Here is a 26,942-nt window from a genome sequence, read left to right as displayed (position 1 = left end):
CATGGAAGTACTGTCCTAGTTAGTATTAACTGTCAATTTGACACAGCCTAGAATCCATGGAAAAGGGAGTTCCCATTGAGTAATTATGTTTATTACGTTTGCCTATGGGCATATCTGTGAGCCGCATTCTGACTGGTAGTTAATGTAGATGGAGCCAGCCCCCTGAAGGAAGTACTGTTCTGTGGGCTGGTGGTCCTGAGTAGTGAAGGGAAGCTAGCTAAGTAGCAGACTGGGAGAGAGCGAGCCAGAGAGCAAGCTGCTGAGTTGCCCTCTTCCATGGTTCCTGCCTTCATGGTTCTGCCTTGAATTTCTGCCATTATTTCCTTCATGGATGGATTTTTGACCTGACTGTAAGTTACATAACCCCTTTTCTCTCCAAGTTGTGCAACAGAATGAAACTAGGATAAGAGCTGTGAAGAGAAGCCGGGCAAGAGCCGCCAAGAGGACAAGGGTCCTTTCTGGGGTAGTTTGTCAGGAAGGGCTTCTTCATGGTAAGGTTGAGTAGGCATAAGCAAATTAAAGAAGGGAATAGGATTATTTCTACCTGGCTAGTGGTGTGAGATACAGTGAGGAGGTGAGATGTTCTGAACATAACATTGATGTATCATTCTGACACATAATTGTAGGCAAAATGTTGCATTCTTGATACTTTGTAGAAGTTTCCAGTTAGGGCTTACTGCCTACACTGCACAATCAGGACTGACTGCCTACACTGTACTGTAAGGACTGACTGCCTACACTGCACAGTTAAGACTAGCTGCCTACACTGTATAGTAAGAACTAATTGTCTGTACTGTACTGTAAGGATTGACCATCTACACTGCACAATCAGGACTGACTGCCTACACTGTACAGTAAGAACTGACTGTCTACACTCCACAGTTAGAAATAACTGTCTATACTGCTTTCAGGTACTTTTACTTGGATCCATGTTATAGCCATTGTGATGTTCTGTTTTGCAAAGTGAAATAACCCCTTTTGGTGTTGTTATTCCAGGTGTAGCAGGAGTTGGTCAGATTCCCAGGTTAATGTTTTGAGAATCATTAACCTAAAATTAAAGAGAAAAGCGATTTCAAGGCCTCTGTCACCTCTCCAGTGCAGAATCAGTGCAGATGATTTAACTATACTAGATTTGTTGCTAATTTCTGCATCCTCCTAGGTAAACATTGCTACTTTGGCAACTACAAATGCTGACCATGTGCACACACCTCAGTTCAGCTCTGCTAGTGTACAAAGTGAATCACTTTTGGCATCTCCAAATAATGGGAACTTGGAAGCTCTTTCTGGACCTGGTGCCCCAGCTGTCCTGGATGGGAAGCCTACTTGTGATGACCTTGATCAGCTCATCAGAAATATGGCCCAGGTAAGAGCGTTTCTCCCTGTGACTTAGCACTGCATTTATTTACAAAGGCATCTGAATCCTGGATAATTGGAGGAATGCAGTAGCATTTATAAATCTGAACAATTTTGGAATAAAATAGAATTTTGTGGAAATTTATGTAGTTCAGATTTTTCTATTACATTTTATTTTACTTCTTTTTTGAGGTTATGATACATGATTTCCCCCTTCCCTTCATTCTGCCAAACCATTTCAAATTCATGGTCTCTCTTTTTATTTACTTTTATTAATTTTACACACACACACACACATACACACATACACACACACTCATATACATGTTGAGTAGACACTAATGAAATAAAGGAGTAAATGTGGCTATTTTTACCTAGCTAGTAGTGTGAACACCTTGGCTGTGTGGGATACAATGAAGTCAACACAGCTGAAGCTAAGGGAAAGAAAGACAGAGTTCTAGGGGCATAGTGATCTGGAAAAAATGCTAATGAATTTTTCTGACACGTAACTATAGGTAAAAAGTTGCATTCCTGATAAATTTATGGTTAGGCTTGACATCAACACTTCTTTCAGTTAGCTTTAATGTGTGTGTGTGTGTGTGTATATGTGTGTGTGTGCGTGTTCCTAAATACAATGTGCTTAATCTGTATACTGTCACTTACATGTCTATGTTGTCAAGGCTGATCATTTGGAAAAATGATCACATTTGAAATTGAGTATTTTATGCTACAATCCAGAAATACTGTTCTGGAAGGATGAGCTATTCCATTCCAGGTGATGAGTGCTAAATTGATCTTTTTCTAGCTCCTCCTTTTCGAATAATCAGTCCTACCCCAGTAAGATGACTGTTGGATGCAATAATGCTTCTTGTTTGGTTTAGTTTTGGTTTGGGATTATTTTAATTTGATTTAGATTTTGCTGTGGAATCCGAGCTCACCTTCCTTCTCTGTGTAGCCCAGGCTTGCATAAAACTCTCTACCTTCCTCTCTCAGTCTCAGCTGAGACTAAAAATGCGCACATTGCCACCAAGTAGTAGTTGGCTCTTAATTTTATTTCCTATTTTGTTTCCTGAACAGGGTCGCCATGTGGAAGTATTTGAGCTCCTCAAACCTCCATGTGGAGGCCTTGGGTTCAGTGTTGTTGGGCTGAGAAGTGAAAACAGGGGAGAGCTGGGGATATTTGTACAGGAGATTCAAGAGGGCAGTGTGGTTCACAGGTGAGATTGTCGCAGTAACTTCTTTGCCCTTGATGTAATAATCAGAAGGGTTTTGATCACTAGAGGAGGAAAGGAATGCAAACAAAAAGTTGAAATAATCAGACATTAACTAGTTTTTAGAAGTAATTAATGTTTGGGGGTATTAAGCAAGTAAATTAAAATGAGAGCCACAGGGCGTGTGAGGTGGATGAAGTCTTTGCTGTGAAAGTCTGAAGACCTCAGTTTGGATCCGCAATACTCTCATTTTAAAAAGCCAGATGAGGAGGCACACATCTCTAACCCAGCACTGGGTTGCAGAGATAGGCATATGCCAGTGTTTGTTGCCGTCCCAGTGAAAATAAGTAGTGCACAGAAATGAGGTGCAGAGCCCTAGAGGAAGTCATTCAGTGTCAACCTGTGGCCTTCCTGCATAGGTGTACAAGCAGTCAGTCACACACATGTGTGTATACATCACACACATAAAAGGAGAATAGCTTTTAAAGAATCATGAGCTAATTACAGTTTAGGAAGGAAGGAGAATTTTGAATGTAGGCTTTTTTTTTTTTTTTTTCATTCTTATTATTGGAGCTCATTTTGAATAAAAATCACTAGAACTTCCCCATGATAGTTTGAGTTGTGTTTTATTAATACACTCAGAGCATGAAGAAATACATGCATACATTTAATAAGGGGCCATCTGTAAGTGAGTGCTAGGGCTAGTCAGCAGTTGATGAAAAAGAGGCCTTTGACAATAGTTCAGCAAACCGTGGAATTGCCACAAGTGCTGGAGCCAAATCATGCCCTTCTAAAAGTAGAGTTTCAGGTAGAAGCTTTGAAAGTATTGTGTTCTATAGTAGGATTAAAGTGACCTGAACACTTTAGGCTACAGGAACTGTCATTTTCTTGAGAGTGTTCATATCTTTCATTACCTTATTTTCTACCTCAATAGAGATGGTCGACTTAAGGAGACTGACCAGATCCTCGCCATCAATGGCCAGGTCCTGGATCAGACGATCACACACCAGCAGGCCATTAGCATCCTGCACAAGGCCAAGGACACTGTGCAGCTAGTTATCGCTAGAGGCTCCTTGCCTCAGATCTCAAGCCCCCGGGTTTCCCGCTCTCCATCTGCAGCCAGTACAGTATCGGCCCACTCGAACCCAGTGAGTAGACAAGGAACAGCACGCACCACCTCCGGCCCTTTTCCACTGTGCCCACTTCCTAATGTCTGTCATTTCCTCATAGGTGTCATGGGTTTGTTGGCTTGCTTATAGGTTTTAGAGGTTTTTTTAAAAATTATTATTTTATGTACTCCAACTTGGGATATTTATTTCTGAATTATGATTAAGTTTTGGATTTTTAAAATAGTCTTGACTTCGCACGATTCTTTGACAACACTAGTAAAAATGGAGTCTCTTAGTAAAATTTACTTCTAAGTAAATTAAAATCTTACTTCACTTTGTTTTGTTTTCCATTTTCCCTTTTTCTTTTCTTCTTTCCTTTCTTCTTTTTCTTTTTCCTCTTTTCTCTCCCCTTTTCGCTCTTCTTTCCTCTTCTCTTTTCCTTCCTTCCCTTTTCCCTCCTCTCTCGTCCTCTCCCTTCTCCTCCTCTTCCCTTCTTTTTTCCTCCTCTCCCCCCTCCTCGGCCCTCCCCTCCGCTCCGCTTCCTTTCCCTTACCTTCCTTTTCTTCTTTTATGTACCTGTGTGCAGTCTCTCCCTGGATAGGATAGAACTCACAGTGTAGATCAGGCTATCCCTGAGCTGGCTCCAGGCTCTCAGAGGTCTGCCTGTTACTGCCTCTTGAATGATGGGATTGAAGGGATTATGTGGTTATAGTTAGCTGTCAGTGATGATATAAACTACAAATTAGCATCCTGTCTCAAGGCATGATTAACCAGAGGACCTTCCTAATCTATGGCAGCTGTCTGTTGGAACTAACTTACTTACTTACTTTCTTTCTTTCTTTCTTTCTTTCTTTCTTTCTTTCTCAAGACAGGGTTTCTCTTGGAACTTCTTTTCAAGGACGTTTTACAAATATCTTAAAGTGTCAGTGCCTGTTTCTATAGGTTAAATGCAGTCACTGTAATTATGTATTGATAACTATAAGAAGAACTGTATCAAGAGCAGGGGCAGGCTGTTGTAAGGGAAGCATACCAAGTGAAAAGTCAGACTGGCTAGCCCTCATGATTGTATATGAACTCAGCATTTAACGTCAACAAAATATTCATCAAAACGCTTTCATTTTAGATGCACTGGCAGCACGTGGAAACTATAGAACTGGTAAATGATGGGTCTGGTCTGGGATTTGGCATCATAGGAGGAAAAGCAACTGGTGTGATAGTCAAGACCATCCTGCCCGGAGGAGTAGCTGACCAGGTGAGCTACTGTGATAGGTCTTTTTTCTGTTCACTCATAAGTGTAGCTTCATCATTGCAATTTTCTGTTTTAAAAAAAAAAAAAGGAAAATTTAACCAAATAAGAATCTTTCATTTTATTGGACTGGCCTTCATGTAGTCTCTTAGATTTGGGAGAGAATACTTTGAAAGTGGACATGGCTCTTTCTTAAAATACAGTTGTAGGGAATGTGCTGAAGACCCTGAAGAGCTGCAGACTGAACCCGGCTTATGATTCTAATCCCCATAGAAAGCTTTACTCTTTGTTTGGTAGTTACACATTTATAAACTTAGTAGCTATTTTGAGGTAAAGCCAACATCTTCTTCCTTTAGCGATCCCTCGTGTCATCGTTGTACACAACACAGCCTGTTTACTGTTTAGTTGGTTGAGGTGTTGTTTATGAAACAAGCCATTTCTTGTGTATAGAAATGGATGTGGTTTTTATCTGTGTTTAATATTTTAGGTTTATAGGGTTATAAAGCTACTGTTTTTAACTCAATGGATCTGAACGTACACTTGGAATCTGAGCTAATCAGATATCCTCGTATCCATGAATGGCAACCCTAGTAAAACAACAATCCTTTTAGTAGTGGTATTAACAGTACCATAACATTTAAGAATGTCCAGCAATAGCAAAAGAGCTTCATATTCTCAAAAGAAAAGGAAGAACATATTTTTCCCTTAGGACACAGAAAATATAAATACATTCAGTTTTAAAACCACTAGAACCAATAGAATGACAAGACTAATCCTTAGTGGACTGGCCACATGTCTGGTGTTCCTCAGCCACATGTCAATATTAACTCTTGTGCTGGACACTGTGGAGATCTCTGTCATTTCAGAGGGTTTTTTTTTTTTTAATACTGTTTCTCTCTCTCATCTGTCTGCATTTTCCTTTCACTAGCATACTATTTGCAAATGCATTCTTTCTGGTATTTGTAATTGAAATGGTCAGGTAGAAACTGTAGAAGCATTCCAGTACTTTCTTGTGATCACATTCTAATTAACATGAGATGGGTTTTCATAGTAAGTTCTATGCTAAATGACATTTTCATCTTCTTCAAAACCAAAACTCACACAAAGTCATCTTCTTTTTTTTCTTGTGAATTCTTAGCTAGAAATCAAACTGGAAAAAAACCCCTAGCTATCGATAACAAAGTATCTGCCAGTTTTATTTGCTTTCACAACATTGAGTGATGCTAGAATGATTAAGAAGACAGCTAATAGTACAATTACACATTTTATTTCATATGATTGACAGATGTCATATTATTGCCATTTTTATTATTGTCTTTAGAGCATTTAAATTTTTCTAGTGCAGTTGTGTCATATTATTGGCACTTTCATTATTTTCTTTAAAGTCATTTAAAGAATTAAAACATTTTCTAGTGCAGTTACAACAGAAGTACCTTATTTATTTGAATTCTTTTTTCTTTAATTCAGCACGGGCGATTATGCAGTGGAGACCACATTTTAAAGATTGGTGACACTGACCTGGCAGGACTGAGCAGTGAGCAAGTCGCACAAGTCCTTAGGCAGTGTGGAAATCGAGTTAAGCTGATGATTGCCAGGGGTCCTGTGGAAGAAACGGCAGCACCCTCCTCTGTGGCCATCACCCTCTCCTCTTCCCCATCTTCTTCATCAGAGATGCGAGTAAGTAGCTGAAAACAGTTGGTGTGAAAGTCTAAACCACTTGCATTCAGGCACTTAGTTAAATGTTAAACTTTCTGATGCCCATATATAGGTATTAAAGGGACAGAACAAAAAGCATGGGTACGGACACTAACGTTTCATCTACTGCTTAAAGATTCTAGGCTTCACGCTCTTCTCTTTTTAATATTTATTTATTTATTTTACATGTATGAGTGCTCTGTCTTCATACATACATACCAGAAGAGGAAATCCGATTCCATTACAGATGGTTGTGAGCCACCATGTGGTAGCTGGGAATTGAACTCAGGACCTCTGGGAGAGCAGCTGGTGCTCATAACCGCTGAGCCACCTCTCCAGCCCATTTCACATTTTCCTATACGCATTTTCTTTCTTTCTTTCTTTCTTTCTTTCTTTCTTTCTTTCTTTCTCTCTTTCTTTCTCTCTTTCTTTCATTATTCTTTTTAGTAAGGATCATCTTTTGAAGCACATATGAAATTCTAGGGTCCTATTGTTCAAATGCCTATAATATTTGAGTCTACCTTTGTTTTACTTAGAAGCCTCTTTGTAAACCACGCCATCATTCTAATCAAAGCCTTTCAACAACTCTTCTTTAGAAAATTTCTTATGTGTGGCAGGAGCCAGGATAGTAGGAATAAATGAGCTTTAAGGACCTCTTTCGTTCATTGTTTTAGTCTATAGAAGCTATGGACTGTTACCAGATTTGTGGTAAGTGGTTTCCATTGTAAATAGTTGGTCAGAACCTTAGCAGCTGAGCTTTGGCATGGTACAGGAGCATGATTCAGTGGTGTAGTGTCCCCTTATTGTCCTAATTTGATATGAAAAAATTTGGAAAATTTCAAAATTCTTGGAAGTTAGAAGTTACCTCAGTGGGTTTACTGTCATAAGACTACACTGGCTAAAATAAAGTAAATGCACCCAAAAGTGCCTTAAATATTTTAGAAGCAAATTCTACCCATTTCTAGCTAAATTTTCTAGCACATGCCAGTCCTGCATGCATTTTCATAGATATAAAACACCCGTGTTTTCTTTTATTGAAATTGTTATAACCAGTAGTTACAAGCTCTCTTTTAGAATAGCCTAACCTCTTCCATAAGCCTTTTAAAACGTTATTAGAACACTTGAAATTTCCATGATTCTGTTGTTTTTAGGACTAGATTTGGTTGCTATTTTTTAACACAGTGAAAGAAGAAAGCAAGCTTGTTTATGGAAGTGTTTAAATGGCATTCTTTTGTGGAAAACAAAACATTTTACTCAGCAATATATAAATGAATGCAATACCAAAACTACTTGATGTAATGAAAGCCTAGGGCACTGTCTATTCTCTGTGTATCATCGTTTCTGAAGCTGGTGCCCCGTTTAAACCATTCGATAGTCAAATTGCCACCCTCTAAAATAGCACTCGAATAACTTATTAAAAATAGAAAACACATTTGTTTCAATTGAAGCAGATTTCATCCTGTCATTTTCTTGTAATTATCTAAACTTTAAACTTTTGCTAAGTTTGCACAGATAATTATGTGCAATGAAAAAGAAATAAATCCAACTTCCCTTGTAAAATTATAGTTTCTTTAGGTGGGCTGTCAGTGAGATAACTGTTTATTTTAACAGAGACCAGCCCCAACCTGCATGCCACTTAAAGCTCATGCCTTGACTTTTTCCTAGGGTTGACTGGAGAAGAGTCAGTCTACTGTCATCACACCAATGTTTAGGACCAGTGACTTATTGATAACATTATGTGCCAGCTCACTGATGCTGAATTTAAGGAGTCTACCTATAATCCACCACACTACTCATAATAACTATATTAATAAAAAAGACTTAGACCCAAGAACACCCTTTTCAGTTACCATTCCAAGACAGGTGGATGCCAGTGTAGAGATGCACAGTTTCTTCATGAATGTTTTTAAATTACAAAATAAAGAAAAGGGCAATGTAAAAAACTTCCTTGGTGCCATCTACTTCTTTTAAAAATAAGTTACTAGCCTTTTTATAACATGGCTGCAGTGGAGACTCACTCATTCACGGTGTTAGAATCAACTATACATTGTAGTTAAGAGTAAGAGCTCTCTTTAGGAAGCTGTGATCCTATGTCATACAATCTTGCACACTTTACATTTTTTTTTTTTTTTTTTTTTTTACAAAGAAAGAACCCTGCAACCATACCACTGTGATTTGAGTTCCACTTCTCCAGATGTTAGCTGTTTGTCCTTGGAAATACTTATATGTCTCCTTCCCCAGAGAAAAATTGATACAATTCCACTTATTTTACTGCTGTACAAGTGATGTAGAAAATCCTAGGTTGTTATAAGGAGTAAGAAATGAGAACATGCTAAGTACATTATAATGAAACTGCTCAATAAATGGCAGCTAGTCATTACTCTTCTTGATAGGAGATTGTCCAGAAAGTGATGCATGGGAAGACTAAAGGGCTACACTAGACCTTAACTTTTTGAAATCAGTTCAAAACATGACTTCCTTTAACTTTAAATACCCCAACTCCTTTACAAATGAAGATGAGCCATGTCTGAAAATACTTTGTTGATAAGAAGCTCTTTTTTCCTTAACATTTTACATGTATAGTAAGTTTGTTTTACAAGGAGAGGTTCAGCTTTCTTTTCTCCATCCTTTTCTGAATGAAAAATGCCATGCTCAGTCTGTATTATTAGGACATAAGGGGCCAATTGTGCAGCACAGTTGGTGATGCCTTAGGCCAGATTACTCCCGAACTGAGTGTTAGACTTTTAAATTTGACCTTAGTTTTTCTTACATGTTGATTTGTCTAAAGATTTATTTATTGATACTACTTTAGGTTGATGCATCTACTCAGAAAAGTGAAGAAAGCGAGACATTTGATGTGGAACTTACTAAAAATGTCCAAGGATTAGGAATTACCATTGCTGGTTATATTGGAGATAAAAAATTAGGTAATTTTAAACCCTAAGTATTTTCTAAACATTGTAGTTGCCTCTAATGTCCGTCTTATGAGCTACTCAATCATTATATGCTTTGTTGTTGAATAAAGTAGTTGACAGATTTCTCAGAAATAATGCAGTATGAGTGACCCTGGTATGGCCCAGCCTTATTCTTTCCACTAGATGCCTGGGTGGCTTGTTACTAAATGTGTATTCATAATTATGATTTTTATTTGAGAGGTAGAAGATGTTTATTCTTTGTGTGTGCTTTATAAATAGTTAAAAATTACTTTTCTCTACTCTTAGAACCTTCAGGAATCTTTGTCAAGAGCATTACGAGAAGCAGCGCTGTGGAACATGATGGCAGAATCCAAATTGGAGACCAAATTATAGCCGTAAGTCATACATTTAATAGCAGTTTTCTTTCTGTTCTCCGGGATTAGAAAAGATGGCTTGATGGTTAAAAGCATGAATTATTCTTCTAGAGGACCTGAGTTTGGTTCCTAGAATCTATGTGGGACAACCTAGAGCCAGACCCACACACATTCATGTAAATGCACATAAAACATCAGAATGAAGAAATAATTTCTTACTTATCTATGTATGTATTTGTGTACGTGGTATGCATGCATTTGTGTGTGTGTGTTTGTGTTCATGTGTGTGTGTTTGTGTTCGTGTGTGTGTGTTTGTGTGTGTGTGTGCATGCCCATGCATGTAGGTGCTCACTTCCATATGTGGCAGAGGCCAGGGGTCACTGTTGGATGTCCTTCTGTATAGCCTTTTGTGTTTGTTGGTTTGTTTGTTTATTGCTACAGCATTTCTCATTGAAGCTGGAGCTCATTGGTTGCCTAAACTAGCAGGCAAGTGAGCTCCCTGGGATCTGCTTATCTGTCTCTTCCTTGTTGAGGTTAAAGACTGCACTGCCAAGCCTGGGGTTTATGTAGGGATGAACTCAGGTCCTCATGCGTGTGCTTCAGTTTACCCACTGAGCTCTGTACCAAACATTCTGATTTTATCTAATAAAGAACTACTGACATTGATTTTTTGTTTGTTTGTATTTGCGGTATATCCATGTACATACATGTTTATATGCAGGTGTGTCTGTCTGCTTTTGTTTGCACATATAGAGGCCAGAGGTTGACACCGGCTGTTTTCTTCTGTTCCTCTCTGCCTTAGTTTTGAGACAGGCACACCAGTGTTCTAGACTGAGCCCCAGCGATCTTCATGTCTCCGTCTCCTAGCACTGGGACCATAGAAGTTCACCACCATACCCAGTGTTCTCATGTGGATACTGTGATCCCAATGTAGGACCAGCAAAAGCACCTCACCTGATGAGCCATCTCCCCACCTCCAGATCCACTAAGTCTAACTTTAGTGGCTTGATACTGTTATTATAGTTGGCTATTTTCTTCTTTCTTTTTTTTTTTTCCCCTTTCTTATGTATACAGTGCTCTGCCTCCATGTGCACCTGCATGCCAGAAGAGGGCGTCAGATCACATTATAGATGGTTGTGAGCCACCATGTGGTCGCTGGGAGTTGAACTCATGACCTCTGGAAGAGCAGTCAGCACTCTTAACTGCTGAGCCATCTCTCCAGCCCCCAGCTTTACTTATCTTAAGTCTAAAATGAAAATTTATTTCTTTATAATTTCTGATGTATTTGAAGTGTGGTCATAATGAATCTACTACACTAGCATTATAGTATATTTTGTTGTGAATATTCTGAAGGAGGACAAGATGTTTGCTGTTGATAGATCTAAATTTAAGATTCGTGCATTTTTTTTCAAACCTTGCATAATGACACTTGCAGATGAACTCTTTTTAGTTCTGCAAATGCACAGGAGTAAATGCTGGGATTGCATGTTTATTACCTTCTCACTGTATTAATACTAACTTCCATGTGTCCTAGTACAGAGCATCGAGCATTGGAGTTCGGGGAAAGCAGGTGCTTTATTTCCATGTTATGGTGAGATTATTAAGATCTTAGCTGGGGTATAGTTTAAAATATAGTCCAGTATAGCAGGTTTGCCTTGCTAGTACCATCTTGTGGCATTTGGGCAATAGATAAATTTCAGAGTTCAACTTAAAAAGTCTTGAAGTCAAAAGCAAATATATTCTATACATGCTTGAAGAGACTCCTTTGTATAAGTTTTTTTCTTACTGAAACTTTTTTTTTACAGTGGTAAAAATTGATTGGAGGCAACCACTTGCAGGATAAAGTTATGTGCATTTTAAGAATTTTTTAGGGTGTCTGTGTTCACATTTGGGCCATTCTGTTTTTAGAAGTTTTTTGAGACCCTGTCTTGCTGTGTAGCCTAGGCTGTTTGACACTCAATAGACTAGAATGTCCCTGAGCTCATGGAGATCCGCCTGCCCTGTCTTCAGGTGCTGGCATTGAAATGCCTGCTTCCCGTTTTGTTTCTTTATCACCATGACACTAAATACATGCTAGAATAATTTGTCTTAGAGGTTTGAAGAATATGAAATTTGATCAGAATTAAGCAACTTTCTAATGGAATACATACAGAGAGGCTAGGCCTGGTAGTGTAGGGAGAGGTGCATCTCTGTGAGCTTGAGGTGAGCCTGGTCTAGAGGCTAGGTAGCTAGGCAAATGAGGACTTGAGAGAGAGTGAGGGGGGAGGGGGAGCTCAACAGACTGGAGTTTAGACCCAGCAGCTATGTCACATTGCTATAATTGGCAGTAACTCAAGCTTTAAGCGCTCTGATAGCCTCTGGGCTCCACAGGCAGAACGTCTATATATACAACCCCACAATGTATATATACACAAATATAAGCATGACTGAAACTAAAATCTTTTAAATTCAGGAAATTCTCCTGTATCTATGTTTAAGTATTATTGTTTTCTGTTTGGCTTTTTATGTACTATTTGACCACTTCCTCTGTGTTTGTGTGTGTGTGTGTGTGTGTGTGTGTGTGTCTGTCTGTGTATCTATGTCTGTATGTGGGTAGGCATGTGTGTGGACATGTGCACATTTGTTTGTGTGGACATGTGTGCCCATAAATATGGAGAACTTGGTATGCTTTCCACTATTAGGCTCTTCAGCAAGTCAGTCTCTCTTACTGAATCTGAAGCTTGCTGATTTGGTCAACAAGCCCCAAGGGTCCTCCATTCTGTGTGTTCCATGTTCCTTGGTATGGAGAGGTCAGAAGACAACTTGCAGAACTCCATTCTCGCCTTCTGCTAAGTGGACCTTGAAGATCAGTGTGTCAGAGCTGACAGAAGGCGTCTCTACCTGCAGACCCATGCCTTCAGTCCTGAGCCCAGTTTTTGTGTGTGTGTCCCAGGGGATTGAGTTTGGTCCTCATGCTTGCATACTTAACAAGTGAGCCATCTCCCCAGCCTGGGACCACCATTTTAAAATGACAGAATTTGGTTTTATTTCTATTCACAGGAAGACTCGGCTGGCTTGCTCTCAGCCTTTGTTTCCAGACCATTTCTAGAAGTTCCTTCAGTTACTAATGTAGGGACTGCTTTCTTCCTTGGTTTTGAGTCTGTTGCAGTCCTTTCTCTGTTATTCTAATTTGCTAATCTTTGCAAAAAGAAATCAGAAGAATCTGTTATGGGGAAAATAGAGTCAGGTGCAACTCAGCGGGATTGCACAGGAGTCAGGGAGCCAGAGCTGGAGACTGTCTTCCACATGGCACGTCTCTCCACCATTGACTCTCTATTCCTAGTAGGAAAAAAAAACCACAATGAAATATTCATTTCCTCTCTGTTTCTTCTCTTCTGTATAGTCACATGTCATATGTTGTTGCATTTGTTACATATAGACAGCAGGTGTGTCTATGTATGTATATATATATATATATGTATGCATAAATAAAACAAAAGGGTTTTAATGTTTAATTTTAGGTTTTATTATATCCTTTCAGAATTTTAACAGTTAGGCTACATTATGGTGAGGATGCTGGTCTGGATCTGAGAGATTTTTATTCACCTACTGAATATGAATGGATCAAATTTTTACTATTCTTGTTTACAGTCAGTGTAAAGTACTGTATGTACACACCAGTGTCTTGGGAGTGTTTTCCTCACTGCCTTCTGCACTTGATCTCCTGCAGTGCTCATTTCTAAACTTGACTGTACATCACGGTCAACTAGGGAGTTAGAGAAATGGTCTTAAAAGTCACACCCTCAAACTATAAAACAAGATCTATAGAAAAAAAATGTAACCTTTAAAAAGGTTCTGAGAAACCACCATTACTCCTGGGTACTAGGTGTGTGCTAGGGCATTGTGACCATTTTCCAGCACTTCCTTTCCTCAGTACTAAATGATAAATACACATTTTGTGAGTTAGCAGTGCAAAAGTGCTTTTGATTTTAATGTGTTTTGTCATCACAGGTCGATGGCACCAACCTTCAGGGTTTCACCAATCAGCAAGCAGTAGAGGTGTTACGTCACACAGGACAGACAGTGCGCCTGACACTAATGAGGAAGGGAACAAGACAGGAACCGGAGCTCACATCAAGAGAAGACATGTCAAAAGATGTGGACCTCCCACCTGGTAGAGAGTTATTTTAGCATTTTCTTCTAACTCTGAAGTAATGTATGTGGAAAACTGGTTTGGTATTCGCTGGAACCCAGATTTGTGCATCACTCTAGAATGGGCTATTGAGCAAAGCAGACAGCATTGCTGCCAGTCATCCCATTACTGTTTCTCAGTTGGAGGTAGACTCTTCTCTCTTTATGTCCCTACTTTAGTTACAGTTCTAGGCTTTCTCTTTGGTGAGGGGTATGGGGGGAGATCCAGTAATATTTGATGCTTTTAGAAAGTGTGTGTGCAGGGGGCCATATATGGTGTGTGTGGCAGTCAGAGGAGAGCCTCAGTTACCGAGCTTGGCTGAGGTAGCTGACCCACAAGCTTCTAGGGATTCTTCATAAATGTCCCCCAGAACTACTGAAAAAAGTCAGCAATGTGGGGCTGTTGCCTAGAAATGTGTTTTATTTCTAACAGTGTTGAGTCTTGTGCCATGCACTACATTAGGCATTGCTGGGAGATGGGCAGCAGGTTTCTGGGAAGTCCTAGCCCACTTACAGGAAACCATTAAGTGCGAAGGGTAACTGGGGAGTTTGTGTCTTTAAAATTGCCTCTAATCAGTGGTTCAAACAAAAAAAATGGGCTGAGAAAATTTAATGTGCTTTTATTATCTTATGGATTATAACTATTAAAATATTTTTATCTTTAAGAAAATCATGAAAAAGATGAAGAGTCTTTGCCATTGCGGAGAAATGCCAGCATATTGCCGATTGAAGAAGAAGGTAATACTTAGAGCCAGGCTCCGGTGTTTATTCTATCCTAAAACGGGTGCTTGCAAAGAGATTAAGCCTTTATGACAGGCTGAGTTAATAAAACAATTATAACTATGTTATTAACCTCTTAGGAAATGTGAGGTTGATAAATCTGTCTTTATCAATAGGACTAAGTGCTTTTTTAGGTTAAAATAATTAATTTAAAGCTTGTTAATTTTCTTGCTGAATCAGTGTGTTTTCTCTGACATATGCACATATGCACATGTGCACAGATGCAAGCACACACACAGCTCCAGACTTATTTTTCAGGTATCCATTAGTAACACATACAGTTTTAACTTAATGTTATATATATTTGGCATGTCTCTACCCAACTGTGAAACAATAATAGTAAAGTGCAAAGTATTTAAAAACAAATGTGGAGATTCTTGGATATTTTGGAATCAAGATACGTATTTTCTGTTGTGATGATTATTTTCTGAGTCAAGGTCTTGCTACGTGACCCAGGCGGGGCCTGATATTGGGTATTTGGTGACTAAAAGTCACTGAGCAAGAGGAAAACTGTCCCTCTGTGGTGGTGTGACTTCTGCTCTCCAGCGGGCACACAAAAGCATTTCCACTGTGGCAGTGACTTCTTTCTTACAATTCTTCTGCTGCAAAAGGTTTTAGTTTACGTTTATTATTTGAAGAGATTGTGTATATGTAACATTATTCTGGAAGGGAAATGTGTAGTGTTCATACATATTAATTACATTCTGCCATTTTTTCACTAATTAGTAAGAAAATACTTAGGCTAAAGTGAATATTAAGAGTAGGGGGAAAGGATAAAATACTAAGAACATGACTTGAAATAGGAAGGGAAGATGGGCACGAGGCGCTGTGCTGAAGACTCAGAATCGTGTATTGTGCCATGGGAAAGCTAATGTTGAGGGATAGTTGGTGGTCAGCACCTGCAGACTTAGAATCAGGAAACCTTGAATTATTCACAAACATAAAATAGTTTAGTTTTACAATTAAGCTTAGTTGTTTAGGGTTTAAGATGTTTTTTAGATCTAGATAGACGTTTCAAGTTAATTAAGATGAGATATGATAGATATGGATTTACATTCAGATAGGATTTACACCAAGATAGGAAAATGTTTTCTTCAAGGTTGCCAAATACAAATAGTCCAAACACTATTAATATATCCTTTATATAATTCCTGATTATTTCATGGTTCTTCTTGTTGTATGTAGTTTCTTTTATATATGTGTAATAATATAAATATATGTTAAAAAATTATTTAAAAAATTAAGTAAAATAGAAACCTGGAAATGCTTCTAACATACCTCTCTGTCTAGCCAGACAGGGTGGATTGCCACTGCCCTTTCACAGGAAGGTGACTCTCTGCGCAGGATTGTCCCTTGTGATAGAGAACAGGGTTCCAAGGCTTTTTGTTTGTATTTTTAAATCTCTGAAATGTGACCGGGGGCGGGGGGGGGACGACAGGCGAGAGATAAGAATGGTGTGGTATTGGGTTGGCTGGATGAATATGAACCTCAGACAGTGTCGTCTGATTTACCACATTCCATTTCGAATTCCACATTATATTCCTGTCAAGCTGTGTGAACATAAAGGAGCGATTGAAGCTAAACTGGGAGAAATGACCTCTGCTCCCAGAATGAGGTTTAAACGTTCCGTGTGAGCCTGACTCACTGCTTGTTGTTACCTCCCACATCAGTCAATTGAAATTAGAAGAGAAAATGCTTATTCACAGGGATTCTCTCCAGGCCGTGCTTGGCTTTGTTCTCTAAGCTAGAGGTTTAATCTAGGACTCTGCACATGACCAAACTACTTGTAGCCATACAACCTTTAAAAATAGTCACCAGCGTTGTGCAGCCTCTCAAGACAAAATCAGAGGCATTACCTGAAGCATGACGAACCTGCAGTGGGAGAGAAGGCAACTGTAGAAATCTGGATTTTGAAATATTCCTTAAGTTCATTTAAATACTGTGGGGTTCCAGAGGTTCTAAAAAGAAAAGCTTTATGAGTAAGTACTAGGTGACATTTTACATGCAGGGCTAGGGCTTTAGCTCAGTGGGGGAGCTCTTACAGAAATAGAGGCACACAGAGATGCTCTCGCTCAGTCCTAGCTTTCAGCTGCACCTTCTTCTGCATTGGGAGCATTTATATCACTTGCCCGGTGGCTTGCTTTTTTTCTTCCTTTCTTTCTTTCTTTTTTTTTTTTTTTTTTTTTGGCTAATTAGTGGGATTCTGACTACATGTTTTTAATCTTAATACACATTCTTAGTTTTTCATTGTTTCATATTCTTATTTACATTTTCCTGTTATTTATGGAGTAGTATATTATTCATTTATTTGGTTTGTGTGTGAGGTGATATCATAGTCTCCTTTGCTCCTGACCACACTTTTTGCTGTAATGTCACCAGTGGACAAGCTCTTGTGTCTGGGAGGAATCCAGAGTCCTTATTCTTTTAGCGAACCTTAGATAATGTGTGTAGACTTGAATGGAAAGACTGGTTAAAGTTTAAAAGCTGCCCCCTAAAAAAGGATAGTGCTGCATATGCAAGCATCTCTCTAAATTAGACCATCAAGTTCAATAAAATACGAGGGAACCTATGTATCAGCTAAGGAGCCTGACAAGGGGCCACACAGAGGGTTTGCTCTATCTTCCTGGTGAGCTTCGTGTGCTGGCACTGACTTCAAGACTGACTATTTCAGGGCATCCATTGTTGCCAACCGAGCTGGAAGAAACTGAAGATGTGCAGCGAGAGGCTGCCCTGCTGACAAAGTGGCAGAGGATTATGGGAATTAACTATGAAATAGTGGTATGTTGGCTTCTCCTGTTCCCTGACTTGTGTCTGTGTCTGAGTAGGAGATTCTTGGTGGAAGTAAAGGTATCCTTGGAATGAGCCCTGGAGAGAGGTGAAATGCCCAGAGCTTGTTAAAGGCCGTCATGGTTGCTGAGGGGCTGAATTACATGGTTTGCAAGTTTGAGAATTTATGTGTCATCATACTTTAGTATTTCTGGGGCTGGTGAAGAGTCAGGTCTCTATAGCATGTGATTACACACAGAACCAGAACAGAATGACAGCTTACTTCAAATACGGTAAAGCTTATCATGACCTATGACAGAGTTGTAGGTTCTTTTTCCTTTCTTCCTTCCTTCCTCCCTCCTTCTCTGTCTACCTTCCTTCCTTCAGTCCTTCTTTCCTTCTTAAAAAAAAAAAAAACACAGAAAACAAAACAAACAAACAAAAAAGCTAGGGCAAAGTGTCATTTAGCCGAGGTTGACCTTAGAATCTCTGTGTAGGCTAAGAGGATCATAAATTCCTGATGATCCTGCCTTCATTTCCCTAGTATTGACATACAGGAGTACACTGTGCTCTCTGCCACCCCATTTATCATCCTTATGTAATACACTGATTCTGCTTTACGTTTCATATCAGTGTTTGATTTTTATGTTAACAGTATGTGTATCTAGCTTAGATATCATGGCTTGCTATTCTAAAAAAAAAAAAATAACAAAGTTGACACACATCATTAAAATGTCAGAGAATTCCAAAGCAGAAGTAGAATACTGTGTTCAATATAAGTTTTCATATTTACAATACCCTGTGTCTCTAGGTTAGAAGATAATATATGTAACACTGACCTTTACTGCTAAGTGGTATTCTCAATCTTGTACTTAATTTTCATAGTAGTACCTATTTTTTTTAAAACTCAAGGTAATTAAAAGTCAAACAAAAAATTAATAAGTATAGCTAGGAGCATTTGAACTGGAAGTTGGGAAGGAATACAATAGGATCCAGGTGAAGAGTGGTTCATTGAGCACTGACTTTGTGAGTGGAAGGAATGTAGTTGGCATGCACAGCAGGCGTCTGCTGTTTAAGTGGTAACTGAATGAGAGGGGGACCCCTGACAAACCGTTTCATCTATATTACACCCAAGAGTGAACCTTTAATGCCCTTTGTGCACCTGTAATCTGGGTGATATTTCTAGAACTCTCTTAAGAGCAGAAGTGTGCTCTAAGACAAGACCGCATCACTTGTGAGCCTTGCTCAAGTAAATGGGAGGAGCTCTGCCTTCTCCTTGCCTGCTGAGTACTTGGCAGCATTCATATAATTATAGAGAGGTGGTGTGGCAGAGATGGCTGGTGGTTTCAGTGGGGACTTGGCCATTTCTTAGATGAATTGAGCTCTAAATTGGGCTTACAGGGCTGAGAAGAATGCTGCCTAGCATCACAGCTCAGAGTTAGGTGACTTATCAACTACCATTAAGATATGAAAGGTCTTGGGTGATAAATTTATTTATTTGTGGTGAATGACATATGGCACCCCATGATGTGTATAGCTGCAAATCCCAGGTATGCAGCTTCCCATGCCATCAGCTGTGCTCAGTTATGTAGTAATTTTTACCTACCTCCAATTGACTATGAGGCTTAGTAGGCACAGACAATGCTCCTGGGTGCTTGTGGCTGGCCATTTTCTGTTAGTCTTGGTCTGTGAAGCCATTAAACATCAGTATTTTAGACTGAATTTTCTATTTTCCAATGGTTGGCAGCTTACAGTAAGATTTTTGAAACTTTTTGTGAGAAATTTGACTTTTTTGATGAATATACAATATTTACATGAGTAGAAAAAAAGCCCAAAGAATGTTAGATGTGATGATTTTTCTCATTTCAGGTGGCTCATGTGAACAAGTTTAGTGAGAACAGTGGGCTGGGCATAAGTCTGGAAGCCACAGTGGGCCACCACTTCATCCGCTCTGTTCTGCCAGAAGGCCCTGTGGGACACAGTGGGAAGCTCTTCAGTGGAGATGAGCTCTTGGAAGTAAGGAGCTCTGGTTTCCTTTCCTCTGCTTCTCATACAAGATGGGAAAGGCTGCCGGAGGATGAATGGTGACAAATAACTAAATCATAAAATCAACCCCAAACAGAAATGTCAAAGCTCTGTGTGTATACTGAACTGCAGATCCAGCTCCACATGGTCTGTTTTAGTGCGTTTTGCTTTGTTGTGTTTTATGCTGCTTTAGCTTCCAAGATTGTGAAACTTTCTGTGACAGTTTTTTTTAGTTTGTATTCAGTTCTTAGAATAGGCAGTACCTTCATATGCTTCCACAGAGAATAACGACAAACAGTGTGTGTGTCCTTTCTGTCCCCACTCACTCAGTTCTTGTCTTTTAGTAGCTGTCTACTGGTATTTGTTTCTCTGCAATCTGTCAATGTTTTTTAAATGCAGAAATGAGATAAATTGAAAAAGAATAGTTCCCAGTTTTTAAAAACATTTTATCACACTGTATATGCCATTTCCAGTCATTCTTAGTAAATTCATTAGATGATAATTCTTTGTAGTTTTTTTCTCCTGCATCCTCTGGGAATAGTTTTACTCTGTCTTCCTATAATACACTCGTAGATCAAACCTAGAGAGAAGCTAAGGGTTTTACTGTGAGTGCTTAAGAAGCCCACTTACATCTAGACTCTAAACTTGCATTCAAGTCCTGTGTAGTCATCCTCACACAGGTCTAACTGCAGTTCTGGGCACTGCAGACCCATAGCGATTACCGTAGTAAATTTTAGGTTCATGGAAAAATGGTGCTCTCATTTTCATAATACACAATTGTGAAACACAAATACAATACAGTACAAGCAATACCTTTGTATTATGAAAATTAATTTGTGTGGACCATGTGTGCTTTTCTGCAGGTGAATGGTATAAATTTGCTTGGGGAAAATCATCAGGATGTGGTCAATATTTTAAAAGAATTGCCTATAGATGTGACAATGGTGTGCTGCCGTCGAACTGTGCCACCAAATGCCACATCAGAATTGGACAGCCTGGACATAACTGATCTGGAACTAACAGAAAAGGTATTAGATTTACAGAAACAAGGTTAATTTGAATATATAATCGGGAGGCTTAGTAGTGGTAAAATGTTAAGCTGTTATTTATTTTCCTTAATACTTGATTTTTTTCACATAGTCTTTAGTCATACAGCCTGGGCTTGAAATGCTAACCCTGAATAAGTCATCTTTCTGAACCTCATATTTTGTTTCTGTAAAACGTAGGTTATGATAATGCCCATCTCATGGAGATACTCTGCTAAGTAGTTACCACTGCACACTGTGTACCTGACAGTAGTTACCACTGTATATAGTATACCTGACAGTAGTTACCACTGCACACTGTGTACCTGACAGTAGTTACCACTGTATATAGTATACCTGACAGTAGGTACCACTGCACACTGTGTACCTGACAGTAGTTACCACTGCACACTGTGTACCTGACAGTAGGTACCACTGCACACTGTGTACCTGACAGTAGGTACCACTGCACACTGTGTACCTGACAGTATGTACCACTGCACACTGTGTACCTGACAGTAGGTACCACTGCACACTGTGTACCTGACAGTAGGTATCACTGCATACAGTGTGCTTACCAGTAGGTAATATATAATACAAACTTTACACATACCCACTTTTGAAAATGTTTATCCTATTCGTCATGAGTTGTTTCTAGTTAGTAACAATGACACACTTGTTTTTATTCTTTGAGTAGAGGCAATTCAAATTTATATAAGAAGTGTAAGTCACACATATGTTGTGCTGTACATCCATAACCACTGAAGAAGCTTAAAAGAAATTCTAGCTTATGTGAAGTCTAGCTTATATAAAGTCTGCTATGACTTGGGTTGTTGAGAATGTTTCGTTCAGTACAGGAGCCCAGCATTTCTCTCGCATTGTTGGTACATGTGTCAAAGCTATTTCCTCTGTAGTAAGAGATGCCTGGTCTGTTATTCAGCCTCATATAGATCTGGGAGAGTTCATCGGGTCCTCCGAGACAGAGGATCCCATGCTGGTGATGCCCGATGTGGATCAGAATGCTGAGGAGATTCAAACACCACTGGCCATGTGGGAGGCTGGCATTCAGTCCATAGAGCTGGAGAAGGGGAGCCGCGGCCTTGGTTTCAGCATATTAGACTATCAGGTAAGTGTGGCCTATATTTTCTTTTTTTTATATATATAATTTTTTTTATTAATTTATTCTTGTTACATCTCAATGGTTATCTCATCCCTTGTATCCTCCCATTCTTCCCTCCCTCCCATTTTCCCATTATTCCCCTCCCCTATGACTGTTCCTGAGGGGGATTACCTCCCCCAGTATATGCTCATAGGGTATCAAGTCTCTTCTTGGTAACCTACTGTATATTTTTTAATCCCTGAAAGGATGCCATATTTTAAAAGTAAATCGTTTCTAGCATATAACAAGAAACTACTGTTTTACAGCTAGTGATGGCATTTTCTTGTTCAAATTAATTGCGCAGATTAGTAATGTAATCAGTGTGATTTCTTATTATTACAAAAAGTTTGTTTTAGCATTATATTTGTTGAACAGTTTTATGTTTTAGCTTGAGAAATTGAGGAAAACAAAATACGTTTTAGGAGTATCATAATACATTGGGCTCATTCTGTCATTTGAAGATTCTTTTATTTCCATGCTCTTAATTTGCACCTTACATTCTTGTGGTAATCTGTAAAGTATTAGCTATTTCTTTCTTTTGTATAATACGGAAGATGAATGTATACTTGGACATAATCATAAATTCTAACATTACAGTCATTTAACTAAATGTATGATTTTTTTTTTTTTTAATAAATTGGCTCAGTGCAGCCTTCACTCTTTCCTGGATTGTTTTTCTTTGCCTGAGCAAATGTGGAAATGCTGAGCACTGATAGGACCCAGGTGTTACTCTTAATAGTTTTAAACTCAGGCTGTCTCTGATGACTCCCAACCATGTGCTCTTAGCGCAAATGCTGCATGTCTTCTTTGTACGCATTTCTTCATAGCTAAAGGAGAAGACCTACCTCAAAATGCATCCATCCACACCACAAATACTGTTTTTACTAATGCCCTTCAAGTCAAGTTTCCCAAAAATTAAAAGTCCATCTGAAGGTATCTAGCATTTTGTAGGGGTCTATTTAAGACCCCTAGGAAATGAAGCTCCCATTGTTTCTCGTGAACTCCTCTGACCTTTCTAAAATGAAATAGACATTGGTTTGTACTATGTATTTGGAAACTTTAAGGCATTTGGAACAGTTACAGGGGACATCTTGTAAAATGTACCTCCAATGTCTGAATGAGCTGACTGTTTTCCATCCTCCTGCCCTGTTAGGACCCCATGGACCCAGGAAGCACAGTGATAGTGATCCGTTCGCTGGTGCCTGGTGGCATTGCTGAAAAGGATGGCCGGCTTCTTCCTGGAGACAGGCTCATGTGCGTCAACAACATCAACCTGGTGAACAGCAGTCTTGAAGAGGCAGTGGAAGCCCTGAAGGGAGCGCCCTCGGGCACAGTGCGGATAGGAGTGGCCAAGCCCTTGCCTGTAAGGACTTACATTTCATTAATTTCTTTTACTTGCAAGGGAAATGGCTGGGGAGAACAGAATAGTTATTTAGAAGCAAAATCCTCTTGTAGCTAGTTCCAGGACAATATTTGATGTTTCATACTCCATTTGCACTGAAACATATGATAAGTATTTCTGTCACTTTAAGTGGGACTTAATAAATAATGAACTTATTTCTTATTTGTGGCCAATAAGAAAAATGTTTTTCCTATAAAAGTTCTACATGGGTTACTGATACCAGGTGAGGTGATAAGACAGTATGTTCCCTTTTTATTAGACAGTAGAATACAAGTGTAGAGTTCTTAGTGGCGTAGGATTGCACTGTGAGTTCAGAGGCAGATTCAAGCAGATGGCACCGCTGAACTGTTAGTTTCGTTTGGTCTAATAAGCTGTGTTGGGTTTAAAGCCACACATTGTCCTCTCTGAGTTGTAGAGGACACGTGATTGTTTTAGGTGTTTTCAAAGTTTCTGAAAGGAATTCTAATGACTGCCTGGGAAGGGGTGCCCTCATTTCATTCTAGAGAAGCAGATGAGTTCACCATGTCCTCAGTAACATTCCTTGTCAAGGAAATTGCATTCTTTCTAGCAATATTTGAGAGAAAGAGAGCACAGCATTGATTTTCTTTAATGCTTTATTATCTGTTTAATGCAGCTTTTAAAGTCATAATACTTAAAATTTGTCTTTGATTATTTCGCCAGTATATTTAGGAGATAAAAATGATGAGACGATTATGTAAAAATCATTGATTGTACTGTCATTTGTAATAAGAATAAAAATATAGAAAAGGATACTCATTTAATTGTTGGTGGCTATGCTAGGAGAAAGGCCTCCGTATTCTTTCAAGTGAAGTGATTAGGATCGGTATTTGAGTAACTTTGTAGTTTTCATTCTATATTGAAGGCATGTGTTTTCACTTGAAGACTCATCACCCTTCATTCTTCTTTCTCTTCTACCCCTTCCGCTTTCCTGCCCTCTTTGCTGTCCTTTCTTTCCTACAAACCCCTTCTCCTTACCAATGTCCTGCAGCTTTCACCAGAAGAAGGATATGTTTCTGCCAAGGAGGATGCCTTTCTCTGCCCACCACACTCCTGCAAGGAGCCAGGCCTGCCCGACAAAGCCCTCTTCAGGGCTGACTTAGCTCTGGTTAGTGGTCATTACTGATCAAGCCTTCTTTTCAATTCTTACGAATTTTACTTTTACAAATCATTCTGCTGCAGTTTTATTGAATTGCTTGTTCAGTGTTTGTAGAAGCTCAGCGTGCATATACTGCTTTAAAATGGATAGTGTGAACTAGGTCTTTGACATTCCATATTATGCCAATACTAATTTGAAAGGTCGATAATACAGGTAGTGTATTTAAATTATAAACTCTTGAATAGCTATTTTTAGACCATATTGATGTGTTTATGGTAAGTATAATACATTCACATTATACTTAAAATACGGGGTGACTTTGGCCTCCTCCAGGGGCATTGTAATTCAAAGTACTGTGGACTTTGTGAGGTACTATGATGTTAAGTCATACCTTGCCATACAAAATTCATTTTAAAACATTGCAGGATACAAAGATATCATTCATTAATTTTTTCCTTCATTCATCTTTTTCTTTCATTTTTCTCTTTTGAGACAGGGTCTCACTATGTTGCCATGACTTGTCTGCAACTCACAGTCATCCATCCACCTGCCTCTGCCCCTTGAGTGCTGGGATCAAAGCTATATGCAGTCATACCCAGCTCATTGTTTTTAAATTACTCCAGGAGGCAATATCCTCTCTAGGGTTTGGAAGGCATTTGAGGAAATCACTTCCATACTCATGGAAGCTCAGTGCCTTTTAATAGTCACAGGAGTTTTCAGTCTTTGTAATGAGCTCTGGTGTTTTTGCACTGGTCACTTAACTTCCTGGGGACCTCATGTTTCATCTGTAGAGCAATTGAGCTAAGTGAATTTTAGAATCTCTTAAGATTTAAAGGCATCAGTAATAGCTATACTGTTTTTATTTGAGTGTTCCTTTTAGTCCTACTTTAAAACAAACCTTTATCTATTTTACTCTGGCATAAGGTTCAGTTAATACTATCTGTCTAGATAGCACACACTAAGTATTTATCACCCAGATCGTATTACATAATGTATGTTTGTAGATGAACTCCACATAGTGACCTTTTTAGTGAATTTGAACAAATACTTAAAATATATTATAGTCTATGAATTATAGTTTAAAGGACTTACTTTGAAGTATTCCAGCAGCATTTATTTTGACAGCTTTTCAAGCTATGAGGCTTGCTAGTGTTAAGATGTTTATTACTTTCTGCTTCTGGTAACTAGTCCAGAATCTGGCCACGTCAGTGTTAGCATCGTTCTAGCTCAAACACAAACTTTCTCTTTGGACTCGACATCTTAGCCTGATAGAAAACCACATAGCTGTTTTTACAAATAATAGTTTACTAGTTGAATATGAGGAAAGACAGCCTAATTCTTCACATCATAAAACATTATCTATTTTCCTTGCTTATATAAGGATTTAAACTTAAGATATAGCAATATCTTTATTAATTGCTCCCTTGGGTGGGATGAAATAGTATCTGGTACTAGACACTATCTGGCTGCTGCTGTGGGTAGTCTGGCCATCTTTATGCCGCCGTATCAGTGCACCTCTCAAGTGGCTGATAAAGAGGAAGGCACATGCAGAAAGCAGGGCAGACAAAGGTTCAACTGTGCCTTTTAGCTCAAGTAGTGGCAGTGAAGTGTGATAGGGTAGGGTGACCAGCTGGTCTTACTTTATTCCTAGACAGATGCACCTGACGCCGAGTCCATGGCTGAATCAAGATTTGAGTCTCAGTTCTCTCCTGATAACGACAGTGTCTACTCTACGCAGGCGTCTGTCTTGTCTCTTCAGGATAGCGCGTGCAGTGATGGCATGAACTACGGCTCCTCCCTCCCACCATCTCCTCCCAAGGTACAACAGAAATGTCACTTCATTTTGGAGAAATGTCTATGTGTAACCTTCTGGAGGTCAGAGTTTCTGGGAATTGTAAGAGTAGCATGTCTTAGTGACTGTTCTCTTGATGTGAAGAGACACCATGATAAAGATACCTTAAAAAAGAAAGCATTTAATTGGTGCCCTGCTTACAGTGTCAGCGAATTAGCCCATGATTATGGCAGGGAGCATGGCAACGGGCAGGCATATAGTGGTAGCTGAGAGCTTATATCTTATCCACAAACAAGACGCAGATAGATGCCAAAGCTGGCCCTGGCATGGGCTTTTGAAACCTCAGAGCCCACCCCAGGGGCACACCTCCTAATCCTAAACAGTCCACCAACCAGGAACCAAGCATTCAAATATGTGAGCCCATGAGGCCCATTCTCATCCAAACAAGCACATAGCATAATAATGATGTCAGATCTCTCCAGTCGCAGATTCATGCCAGATCCGAGTAAAATTTCACTTATGTTGTTGATTATTTGGAAAACATACAATGACTTTTTAGTGTTTTTTTTTTTAACTAACTTTTATGCTAAAGGAGATAGTAAATTCTTTGCTGTAATTTGACAGTTACTAGCTAATTTAAACTTAGTGCTGTTACTTATTAATGTGTTGTCAAAGAACACTCTACGTAAATATTATGGTGGAGGCAGTGTGTGCTTATGTCAGCGGATATGAGTGCAGAGCACAGTCACAGGGTGACATGTCTGCTGTCTGTACCTTAAAAATGAGTTACTAGTGTGAATGCT

At 39.1% G+C, this 26,942-nt stretch overlaps 1 protein-coding gene across 2 annotated transcripts in view; it reads left to right on the top strand.

Annotated features, from left to right (window-relative positions):
- Positions 1–26,942, top strand: part of Mpdz (multiple PDZ domain crumbs cell polarity complex component) — a 130,615-nt gene that overhangs the window by 25,461 nt on the left and 78,212 nt on the right. For both annotated transcript variants that reach the window (XM_051163716.1, XM_051163709.1), the window contains exons 3-18: positions 1,160–1,363; positions 2,431–2,570; positions 3,499–3,712; positions 4,797–4,925; positions 6,387–6,596; positions 9,427–9,541; positions 9,836–9,924; positions 13,894–14,056; positions 14,740–14,811; positions 17,525–17,631; positions 19,489–19,635; positions 20,508–20,672; positions 21,610–21,795; positions 22,982–23,191; positions 24,240–24,356; positions 25,999–26,166. In XM_051163716.1, coding sequence (XP_051019673.1) covers positions 1,160–1,363; positions 2,431–2,570; positions 3,499–3,712; positions 4,797–4,925; positions 6,387–6,596; positions 9,427–9,541; positions 9,836–9,924; positions 13,894–14,056; positions 14,740–14,811; positions 17,525–17,631; positions 19,489–19,635; positions 20,508–20,672; positions 21,610–21,795; positions 22,982–23,191; positions 24,240–24,356; positions 25,999–26,166 — 2,436 coding nt within the window. The remainder of the gene's footprint in view (positions 1–1,159; positions 1,364–2,430; positions 2,571–3,498; positions 3,713–4,796; positions 4,926–6,386; positions 6,597–9,426; positions 9,542–9,835; positions 9,925–13,893; positions 14,057–14,739; positions 14,812–17,524; positions 17,632–19,488; positions 19,636–20,507; positions 20,673–21,609; positions 21,796–22,981; positions 23,192–24,239; positions 24,357–25,998; positions 26,167–26,942) is intronic.

This window comes from Acomys russatus, chromosome 2, assembly GCF_903995435.1.
Source record: "Acomys russatus chromosome 2, mAcoRus1.1, whole genome shotgun sequence".
Taxonomy (NCBI): domain Eukaryota; kingdom Metazoa; phylum Chordata; class Mammalia; order Rodentia; family Muridae; genus Acomys; species Acomys russatus.
Note: the sequence above shows the minus strand (reverse complement) of the source record. Positions and strands in the feature narration are given on the sequence as shown.